Below are 12,079 nucleotides of genomic sequence, written 5' to 3' on the forward strand. Positions count from 1 at the left end.
CCAAATTTACAGTTTTTCCCTCCTGAGAGTTCCCTTCTGCATCCATCTTGTCCACCTCATGCATCCTCTCCTCCCCCCCCCCATTCCTAACCACACCCATTGTATCTGCCCTCCCCCCATCTTGGCCTGCAGCTCTGCTGCTGGTCCCCAGTCCCCCCCCCCCACCCCCACCTCTCTGCTGTTCCTTTTGTCCTGTTTTGTCTTGATCCGTTCAGTATACTAGCTCTTCCCCAAGCCTCAACTATGTATACAAAAAAATAAAAATTCATAACCCAATCACTTACATTTATGTTATATTAATAATTTCACTGCAGGAAGTAGGGGAGGGGGGCGGGGTATCAGACACAGGACAATCACCAGCTTTCCTAAAAAAATGTTAGGGATGAAGAGAGTTATCGGATGAGAAATGCAAAATGTCAACAGCACATTCACTCTTTGATGAGACTCGCTCACAGACATCACAATCATTACACACGCAAACAATCGCCTGTCCTTACCTCCCAGTCCTGCCATTGTTCATGTATCCCTCTGTTCCCAACGTTGCTAGGTACCCATCTAATTCCACTACATTTCTAGGTAAAGCATTCTCTGCAGTAACTACTTTCTCAATGCAAGACCCCCATCTTACTGCCATCTTCACTCTCGTCTTCATCATTACTCTCAGGCTGTGGGCCCTCGTCCTGTCAATATCCATTCTGTTGATCAAATGTACTACTTTTATGTTGTCTCTAACCTTCTTTATCTCAAAATATTCCTCTGGGATCCCTTTATAATCACCAATGTTTGTGGATAACCTCAAAGAAAAAAATGTTGTTCAAAATATCAAATTGCTTATCAACAGTTGGATAAATGAGAATCTCAGATAACCTCTCACCTTTTACAAATGCTTTGTTGCAGAAGAATAATAGATTCAATGTCAACAGCAGCATCCATCGGAACGAGGCAAAGTAAAATGTGAATAGGACCACCCCTAAACAACTGTAAAACCTAGTCAACACAAAAACACAAAAAACTGTCAACAATTTTGATATAGTATAAACATATTCAAAATCCCCCACAAAATTCAGAAGTACCAGTATAAATTCAGAAGTAAAAAAACAACTTGATTTGACTATCCTTAGAAAGCTATTTCAGTCCAATACAGTAAGAAGGACTCTCTCAACACGGTCTGTCCATTCTTTCGTGTCCTTCCCAATGTGGGGCCATTGTATTCCAGTTAATTGGTTTTTCAATCCCATCTCTCCAATTCATCCTCATAAGTTCTTCGTAATGGTGACAGTTTGTAAATAGAACAGCACTCAGTGGAGCACATACCTCCACCATGTTGGACAGTTTGTTTTGTATCCCACCGATAGGCCAGATTGTATCCAGACCTTAACCAAACTCAATGGTAAAGAATCACTTTAAAATAAAATAAAAATTTGCGGATCCGGATCGTCACCAAAATCGGATGAGTTCGTCCTTGTCATACACCCAACCTGTCCACCAAGTTTCATCCGAATATGTCCATAACTTTTTTAAATATCGTATTTTATATAAAGGGTGGGACATTTATATCTGATGGTTTTATTATCCTTATAAGTTTTTTGTTTCTAAACCAAATAAAATAAAATTTCTATACAACATCGGCACATACTTCAAGTTTTTATTCCTTAAAAATTACATCAGACAAATGGGCCCTTTCGAATTCGTGCATTCACGACAGCGGATCACCATATTGTTCATTACCGCAAGCAATGTCTCTTGATCAATAGAGCGGATGGTTGCAGTGATGTTTGCCTTCAATTCATCGATCGATGTTGGATGTTCCTGAAACTTTGCCCTTCAGAAATCCCCATGGGAAGAAATCTGGTGGAGTTAAATCTGCCAAATCAAAGTGTGCCTCATCTGTCATAATGACCTTGTTTGTGAAATTGGCATGCTCATTGCATTAAAAAAAATACATTAAAAATTAAAAAAAAATTAAATAAAAATATGCTCATTGCATTTAAAGTGCTGCATCATTAAAAACTTTTAAGTATTATCTGTAAAACAAAGAAAACAATAATTAGTTATGCCAAGACTGCTTTCGGCTAGAAAGATTGCAAATGTATCAGATATAAATGCTCCACCCTGTATGTATAGTTTTTGGCTTTATCTCTTAAAAATGAAGAATCACTGTAAAAATTTGAACATCTGGATCCACATATTCATCAAAATCTAATCAATTTGTCCTCGTCACACACCCAACCCGTCCACCAAATTTCGTCTGAAGCCGTCCATAAAGTTTTGAGATATCTCGCTAACAGACAGACAGACAGATAGGGGTGAAAACATGAGGTGGTGGAGGTAATTATTGTCGTCCATTCCCTTTGTTACATGTCAAACCCAATTGCATTCCAGTCTTATTTTGGGTGAAAAATATCATTTAATTTAGTTTTTCTGCACCATTATGGTATGTTTCCTTACCGTCGAAAGCCATTTTGTAATCAAGGAATGTTTCCAGAAGCTGTGTTGTTTCATGGTGGTCAATTGTTGAGTATACGCTTCTAAAACTTGCTTACTTACTCCTCTTGTTGGTTGTTCTGTATTTCAATCACGAGTCAATTTTATCAACTCCTGTGAACTCTTCATTATATTTATATACTCTCTCAAAAATAAAAAAATTCAAACTAAGCAACAAAAGTTTTGAGACTTGGATTGTTTTTAAGGTGCATTCAAAAGTGTTGATAATCCGGTTGAAGAGAACGAGCACATTGATTTGTACACTCGATAAACAAACATGATATGATAAACGAAAAACAAACAGTCGTTATGCAAAAACAAAATGATTGTCTCAAATCGCCATGCAAAATGTCAATGACGCCAGTCAACAAATGATCACAGACAAGTTATTTTGCAGAAGCCGCTTTCATGATGTGTGACTGATCCCAAATACAAGCGGGTATACGCCTCTTATCAGAACAAAACAAACAAACAAAAAAAAGATGATCCAGCTCTCACTGTGGGATGTTGCGCCATTCTTCAAACAGCAACACTTCTAGTTGATTGAGAGACCGTAGAGCGTAGACTCACTTAGCCACCACAAACACACCTCCCGAGAATGTCTCAAGGATGTCCAACTTGATTTACTTCTGGAGATCATGCAGGCCAGTCCATATGAGTGATGTTATGGTCTTTACATGCAGTGTTGACAACATGTGCATGGTATGGTTAGGTGTTGTCATCAATAAAAAAAATAAGAATTTGGGGTCTTGCTGTTGGACCAGAGGGTTGACGGGTTGCCCTCAAGGCATAATAATGTAATACTTGTACCTGTCACTTGACATAGCATCCCTCAAATGATGAGAAAATCAGTTATTCAGGCTGCCCCATCAAACTGATCATGCTGGCAAATGGCACCAGAAGCAAATTGCTCACCATCTCGTCTCCAGACTCAAACATGCCCAGTTTTGAAGTCGAGGAAGAATATACAGGTGTCTTCTATCACTTCGTTTTTCACCTGTCTGTGAAAATAACATGGTGCCAGTGGTTCACTCTCCTTGTGTTGTCATCCATTGCTGCATTGCTGTGGATGGCACTGTGCTGGAGGGATGCAGAACATTGGTCATCTGTACCTGATACATTGGTAATCTGGACATGGCATGAAGCCTGTTCTGAATTTGATGGTTCATTGCTCTTTACAGGTCATTTTGGAGAGATTGTACAGTTGAAAGGCAGTTCCCTCTGCAACATCTATAAAATTTCTTCTTCTGCAGGTGCCTTAGCCATATTCAAGCCTTTTTTTTTGAACATAAACTATATATCGTTGGTAGTCAGTGACAAAGCTGAGGTTGGCAAGATGGCCGAGATGTAAGCACACTTTTCTCCAAGCTGTCTAGCCTGGGTTTGAATCTCAACCCAGCTATAAACTGTCATCCTGGTGTTTCACAGGCAGGGTGATTCATCAATGTGTGTGCCTTCCTCGGGTGGACATCCCATCTGCTGGCATCAATTTGTGGACATAAAAAAATACTAGGGTGTCCTTCGCGAAGAGTCAGCGAGCTATCGTTGGCGCCATGGCCAAATTCCAAATTCCTGCCCGAATATCCGACCTTGCCAGCCGGTTCATGAAAAACTTGGGCTAAGCTTGAACCCAGCCAACCTCACAAGAACATGGGAAAAATTAAGAAGTCTGTGTCAAAGTGGCTAAGTTGTTTGTTCTTGTTCTTAAAGTACTGCAATATTGGACTTTCTTACTGTTGACTGGTGCAGAGAATTATTTGGCATGCTAAATGATGTGCATTCTCTGTTTATGATGTTACATTTTCATCTTTTCTAATAACCATCACAGAGGGCAAAACATCTCCTCGAATTTGGATCAGTGAGACACATGCACTTTCAATTTTTTCCCAATTTCTATTTTACTTAACAACATTGAGGCTCACAGAAAAGGAAAGCGACGGAAGGTGAAAAGGCAATGGACTGACAGTTGGGCCACATTTGAACACAAGCAGGAAGGAAAAGAATGAAAACGAAAAAGAGAAACGAGAAGAGGGGAAGAAACACTAACGTCGAAGTAAGAGGGTTGTGTTAGGTAGAGTTAATGGAGGTACCATAGATCATGGGTGAAGGTGGGAGATGAAATGAGATGATACCGAATGAGCACTGCCTAATTGAAACCCTACAAGGAATAGTGGCATTGAACAACCTCACGAAGGTGATACTACAAATTGGAGAAAAGAGGAACAAGAGGAGAGGTGTGTGCCATCAGCCTCGATTTAGAAAGTCTAACCGGGGGGCGGGGGGGGTTACTGGAAGAATGCATGCGTCCCAAGGAGCAGCATCTACTAAATCATCCCCAACATTGGCGCTGCTCTCAAAATGGGCTTTCCATGCTTGTAAAATGAAAGCACACCCAAATTGAACTCATTTAGGAGAAATGCATCCTTTCCAAGCTATATCACACACAGGGTGTTAAACAGTATAAAAACCACATGCAAGTAGTGTAATGTTTGCCTTGAAGCAAAACAGCATTAACAATTTTCTCAGAAAAATCAGAAAACAAGAACACCAATTGTTCTAAGACTCACTGCATTGACGCCATTTGATCTTCCCAACAAAATGTGTCAAGAACCACCTGAAGGATCTCACACACCCAAGTCATCCACTCCTGAAGAAGAACAAGGCTGGAGGAACACACAAGCATGGAATCTTATCAATATATCTGTGAAAGCTCTTGACATACGATAATGTTTCTTCATTGTGAAACATGAATATATAAACTCGATACTTTTATTAATTTTTTTACTCTCAGGTGAAATCAACATCTTGTACGAACTTGCTGAAAGAACAAATACATCAAAAGAGATTAGGAGCCATCTATATCTTATGTATGTATGTATGTATGTATGTATGTATGTATGTATGTATGTATGTACGAAAAATATATAAATCCGAAAAGATATATTTTAAATCACAAGGTATGAATTCTGATTGTTACCTCTGCCACTGAAGGTGGATGGATGTTATGTTTTTACCCCTATCTGCCTGTCTGTGAGCAGGATATCTCAAAAACTCATGCACAGATTCGGATGAAACTTGGACAGGTTGGGTGTGTGACGAGAACAAATTCATTCGATTTTGGTGAAAACTCCGATCCGCACCGGGATAGGAGAATTTTTAATTTTTGAAGTGATTTTTTGTCATTGAGAGATGGGGCCAAAAAACAATTTATAGCTCTCAAAACGTTGTGGATGGAATCGGGCAAAACATGGTGGACACGTTGGGAGTTTGACAAGAACAAGGCGATTCGATTTTGGTTAAGGTCGAATTGCACATGTGGCCTATCAGTGGGATATAAAACATAAACTGTTCAGTGTGGCGGAGGTATTCACTTCCCCGAGTGGCGTTCTAATCAGCCCATCCCCCACGTAATGCGAGATGGGGTTTGGCAATCACTTCTGTGTGTGCGTCTGCCATAACATTTTTACCACTTGAGCTTTTGTCATCGAATTTTCAACAAAGCTATATTATGAGAAGACAAATAAATAATTTGGTCAAAACATCAAAAGGTCAACATCACATAAAATCGTAAATTTTCAGCCGATTCACCTGAAATTTAAAGAATTTGCATAATGGGTCACTGAATTGGTTCACCAATCAAGAGCTAGAAGCCAATCGTTTTCAGGTCAAAAACTTCAAAGGTCAAGGTTACCTAAAATCATCAAAATATATATTTTTATGTATTACAATTTTATGTATTACAATTATGTATATTATATTAAAAAAAAAAATATATATATATATATATATATATATTTCTTTTTTTTTTTAGCAATTTTCATCATGTTTAGAAAACAGAAGAAGACAAAGACGAAGACGAAGATGAAGACGAAGAAGAAGTCCAAATACAAAGCAGACGTCGCTTTGCATTTTCAGATGCTTTATAGTTGAATCATATAATCAATGTGTTTTTTGGATAATACCTATGCTGCATCTCAGAAAGACTTTCAAATTTGCTCTTAAGGTCACCGAATGCCTTGATCACCTCTAAAAATCTAAGAGTACGTGATTTCCATGTGCTGAACGATTATTGCACGAGGCAATTATGTGATATGGAAACTTTCAATATGGTGTACTGCACACCCCTCATGCCAAAAAGGCCCTTGGAATGAATGCTGGAACATTTCTTCAAAAATTACAGTACATTATCAATTTTACATATTTGGATTTTTAATTGCAGAGCACATCGATTTTTCCAAAGACAAGAATTGAGAAAGGACAAGTTTACTGCTGTGAGAAACAAGGTGAAGTTGAAGGTTAAGGATTACCCTTCGTTGGAGCATTTTTAATTTTTTTGCTCGAATGAAGGGTAAAGGCCGAAAAGTCAACTTCATGCCGTTACTCGTCGTGCAAGTTTCCTGCCATCTCAACTCTTGTCTTGGAAAATCCATTGTTGAATTCTCCAAGATTAGTCCTGTCAGACCCCGACATTTAAGGATTCGCTATTCACGGACCCCGCATTTTCACAGTTGATAAAATGCGACCTGCTTCTGCATTCACGGACCTGTGCTTTGCGTATTCATGGTTTTTCATGGTTGTATTCGGGGGAGTTTTGATTTTCCCTTTATAAATCACGAACCACCAGGACCCTATCCCCCTTTTTTCCATTGAAACATTGACCCCACATTCGCAACATTTTTCAGGAACGTATCCCCCACAAATGTCAGGGTCTGACAGTATCCCTTGAGAACAGTGTGGCAGACTCAGGGATTGTCACCAGAATGTTAAATATAAAAATGGAAAGAAAAAAAATTGTTTGTTTTTTAAAATGATGATAATTGATTGGGAGGGGATGGGCTAAGGTGTTTTGAGGATGAAGAATGTACAACACCAACCACCCCTTGATAAGACCATCTCAAAAACATATGCACACAATCACCCATCCATACTCAAGCTACCGACAATGCTTCTCGATACCCATCAAATTCTAATTTAAACTTATCTACTATTTCTGCTGCCACAACCTTTCCAGGGAGACCATTCCATGAATTAACTACTCTCTGAGTGAAGGACCGTTTTTTTTTTTTTTTTTTTTGTATACCTTGGTCGAGGCTCGTATGAGAGCTAACACACAACTCACAGCAAGGAGGCATGAGACAAGAGGGGCGGGAGTGGAAGGGACAAAACATTGGGGAACAGACACAGGTGAACTGTGGAAGGATGGGGAAGGATGGGGATGGGACGGGGAACATGGCGAGGGGAAGATGGACATTAAAGGGACTTTCAGGAAGGAAAGCAGGAGAATTGAAGGAAGTGGGCTTGGGTGGATTATCGGGGGTAGAAAAGATCGAGGATTTGGATGGGGGAAGATAAGAGGTGGTGGTGAACAGCTGTTTTGAAAGCCTGGAGGGAAGAATGGGAAAGAATAGAGTGAGGAAGTTTATTCCAAAGGCGGGAAAAAAGAGGAATGAAAGAGTGAAGATGAGCAGTGATTCGTGATTTTGGTAGTTTTACCAGAAGGGGGTTGTTGGCGGACCTTGAGCGACCTGTGGAAATGTGGTTGGGACAAATCACAGAGAGAGCAGGGGGGCAAGGCTGGAGAGGAGTCGGTAGAAGACAGAAAGACCACCGACCAACCTGCGGTGATTGAGTGAGAGGCCCAAAGACTCAGCTTCATTGCGGGAGATGCCAATGATCTTAAAAGCCCTGGTTTCGACAGCGTGAAGTTGAGAAAGGTGGGAGGCAGGAGCACCAGCCCAGAGGGGAGAGCAGTACTCCATCAGGCTACGGACAAAAGCTTTGTAAGTGGTCAGGAGCTCAAGAGGGCCGAGGAAGGACTTTGCACGACGGAGGATTCCCAGTCGGCGACTGGCTTTTGAGGCAAGGTTGGAAATGTGACTTTCCCAGGAAAGGTCATGGCAGATAGTGAGACCCAGAAGCTTGAAAGAAAAGACTTCTTCCAGAGGATTGTTGAGAAAGTGGATGGGGGGGTTTTGTAAACGGTCCTTTCGAAGAGACATAGTGAGAGTGTGAGATTTGTCTGGATTGAAAGACATGTTCCACGTGTTGGACCAGTTTGTGATTTTATCCAGATCTGCAGTGAGCGAAGAAGCTGCTGCTTGCCGGTCTGAGGGATGACAGATGGTACGGCAGAGGGTGGAGTCATCGGCAAAGAGAAATAGAGGATTTTCCAGAGAGTCCGAGAGTTGCTTTATTAACATCTCAACTTTCCTATACTTCAGTCTTAGGCTATGGCTCTTGGTTCTATCAATGTCTATTCTGCTGAAGAACTCTTCTGCACTTAATTTGTCAATATCCTACATTATCTTAAACATGGCTATCGTACCACTCATAACTACCTCCTTTTAATGTATAAAGTCTTGTCTCCATCAGCCGCTCCGAGTGTAGCTCGTCCTGGAATCAATCTCGTAGCCCGAGGCTGAACCCTCCCTCTGACAGCTATGTCCTTCTTGAGTTGTGATGAACAAAACCACACACAATATTCTGGATAAGGCTTCACTAAATTCCTATACAGTGTTAAAAGTACCTACTTCGAGATATAATTTATCCCCGATGAATACAACCAAAAACCCTGCTTGCTTTATCTATAGCTATCTGACACTGTCCTGTCTGCTTACTACCCATATCTATCACCAGCCGCAAATCCTTCTCCCGTGTGACACGCTCTAAGATTGCCCCTTGCATCATGCAATCCCAACACATCCTAGCACCTTATATTTATGTTAAACTGAATCTGCCAATCTTTTACAAATCTATGAAAGCATCTATAGTTCCACCTGCTGTTTAAATGGTGGTGTACTCGATTGTAGAACTCAAGTTTAAAATCAATGCTACTTTGTCAGTAAGTAAGGTGTACTGCCAGACAAACAGGATTAACTAGATATCTGCGATCACAAAGCGATCACCAAGGTTAAGCTTCCCCTGGCTTATCCTTGGTGAATGCCCGTGATCGATGATCCAATGATAACAGATTTTGCAGGGAATGTCATATGACCTTGACCTTCATCATTTAGGGATAGAGTGTAAATTAAGAAAATGTGTCCCCATCTCCAATCTATCCAAAAAACCCATGATGAATAATTCTCCTCCGATTTTCAAGTTATGATCAAAAAAGGGTGTTTTGTTAATTACCGGTAGGTTACAATAGGAAAAAAAAGTAGGTCAAGGACACTATAATCAATTATCAGGTGCACAACTTCAGTGCAAGTACACTATTATGATGCCAAAACATCTTGCAAGACCAAGGGATCTTTGAGATTCCGCAATGGCAAAATTGAGCAATAACAAAAACCGCATTGGTTTTCAGACTACCATTTGACCTTGACCTTTAACCTGGAGGGGGACGATGTAAATTCAGCATAATTGTGCCTTGCTCTCAGCTATCTATGGAGGGCAATTTCATTCTGATTTGAAAAACCTTCATCAAGTTATGGTGAAAAATGTTAAAATGTCTATAATTATTGGTCATGTTCAAAATAATATTGTTACGTTTGAGGGGGGGGGGTATGCATTCAAAGGGTAATTAGGATGTTTAATTAGGTATGCCATGCTGTTCGAGTTTACCAGGATCTCGATGTAATAAGTAGTAATTCAGTGGTGATAAGTTGTCTAGTAAATGTTCATTTCTTCAAGGGGGGAGATGATAATTGTCACGTAATTAGATAGGGACACGGGATAGGGTAAGTGTGTCTGCGTAAACCCCTTTTGGTATTCTCTGAGGACTGGCCGTGACGTCACAGGACAGTACAGCGGATGGCTCCGCCCCGTGATCACGATTGGCAGAAGGCGACGGCAGTGGGCCAATAAACGGCTCGATTGGAGGTGACGAGGGCAGAAGGATAAAAAGGTTCTGTTCGGGGTTGAAAAGGAGAAGAAGAAGAAGATTACAACCAGAACGCTCGTGTTTTTTTGGTGTGGAACCTGTGGCGGCAGAGAGCGTCCTGGTTGCTGTGCTGAATTGATCGTGCTCTTGATCGTGCCTGGGAGCCTTGCCGAGTCTCGTGCCTCGCTTTGGTTGGCTCTAGGGTTCCGCTGACTCGGAATACGGGGTCGGGCGGCGGGCGGACCTGCCTCCCTCTCCTGCTCGCGGCTTGGCGCGGGAGCTGGTTCCCTGGCGGCTGTGGGCGGACTTGGGCCAGGACCAGGAGGTCGACAGCATCGCGGTTTCTCCTGCCCCCCCCCCCCTGGTGAGAGCAAGGCCGGCTCGTCCGGCGCCGATCCAGGGACAGTTGCGTCCACACCACGGTCCAGCCTGACCACCAGAGATAGCTACGTTTTGTGTGTTTGTGTGTGTGTGTGTGTGTGTGTGTGTGTCTGCTTGGCGCCTTAGAGGGATTGAGAACTGTATATTCATTGGTATTGTCTGTGTTTTTCCCCACGCCCGATCCCACACCATCCCGTCGAATCGCCCCGGATCCCTCTTCTTTCCGAGTCTTGTTATTTCTGGTAATTATAAAAAAAGGAATAAACATCATCAACTCAGTGAAAAGTGACTCGTGCCACTTTCCTCGTCCCGTTTGCGGTAGAGCGATTGAAACCGCCGTCTTTGGGTTATATAAAAATAAATCGCCTCCATCGTTTCGGCTCATTCTACGTTGGCGGGACTGTTTAAGTCCCGTGGACGTCACAATATGTCAACCCCGAATACTTTATATTCACATTATTGATGCAAAATTTCATTCTGAAAGTCTATGCCAGTTCCGAGACACAGCTTGGAAATTGGGAGTGCAGGAAGAAAAGAAAAAAAACCCGAAAAAAAACAACCTCTAAATGGTGGTGGAGATCAAAGAAACTTTGTGATACCATTAAAAATTGGAGGCACTAATTGTAGAAACAAATTCTACAACAGCAATAAAGCCTTTTCCTATCCTACAGGAGGAGGCTTAATTATTGTTCGAGACAGCAGCAAGTGCAAAGATGTGCCATGTAAATGTTACAGCTCAACGGTGAAGGATCAAACACATTGATAATGGGACTTAAACAGATTTGACACGAGAATACAAATTGGAACACGAACCTGAAGTTCAGCAGTACTTTGGCTCTGAATTTAGCAAACTGTACGAAGTCTCGTCACGAGCGTGCATGTGCATGGCGGTAGTGCAATTGTTTCAGTCTGTCAGTGTGACACCCAAACAAAATTGAAAGTCATTCCAACCAGGAAGCTTACTGCTTTGAGGGACATTATAAAGGACACAAATAACAAATTTAACGTGTTAAATAAGGTGGTGTAAAAGACTGTGCATCAACGGCACTAAAACTCTGAATAAATGGCTTGTTTTTTTGTCTTTCCACCAGCCTTTAAAACTTTATTAGTCCCTTACAGGTTTCACCGGAGGGAAGTATAGGTTTGCTCTCCGTGCATCTGTCCAACCTGTGGTTTTTCATACTTTTTTTTCCCCCATACCCTTCAACATATTCAACTGAAACTTGATACCTGCCTTTATTATGATAGGTTAAACAAAAAGTTCGAGTTTCAGGGTGTTTCGTCAATTTTTCCACAGAGCTATGCCCTTTTTGGACTTGCCATCCCCCAGGCAGATGCCTGGCCCATCCCAATCTTCGTGAGAGGCTGATCAACCTGCTGCAACCACGAGGC

The 12,079-nt window shown here is 41.5% G+C and overlaps 1 protein-coding gene across 3 annotated transcripts in view; it reads right to left on the minus strand.

Annotated features, from left to right (window-relative positions):
- ZFYVE27 (zinc finger FYVE-type containing 27) overlaps positions 1-12,079 on the minus strand; it is a 141,288-nt gene that overhangs the window by 107,429 nt on the left and 21,780 nt on the right. For all 3 annotated transcript variants that reach the window (XM_085888072.1, XM_085888078.1, XM_085888087.1), the window contains exons 4-5: positions 5,052-5,147; positions 875-987 (exon numbers count right to left, since the gene is read on the minus strand). In XM_085888072.1, coding sequence (XP_085744198.1) covers positions 875-987; positions 5,052-5,147 — 209 coding nt within the window. The remainder of the gene's footprint in view (positions 1-874; positions 988-5,051; positions 5,148-12,079) is intronic.

The sequence above is a fragment of the Eptatretus burgeri genome, chromosome 1, assembly GCF_056783735.1.
Source record: "Eptatretus burgeri isolate ZD-2024b chromosome 1, Ebu_testis_v1, whole genome shotgun sequence".
NCBI lineage: Eukaryota > Metazoa > Chordata > Myxini > Myxiniformes > Myxinidae > Eptatretus > Eptatretus burgeri.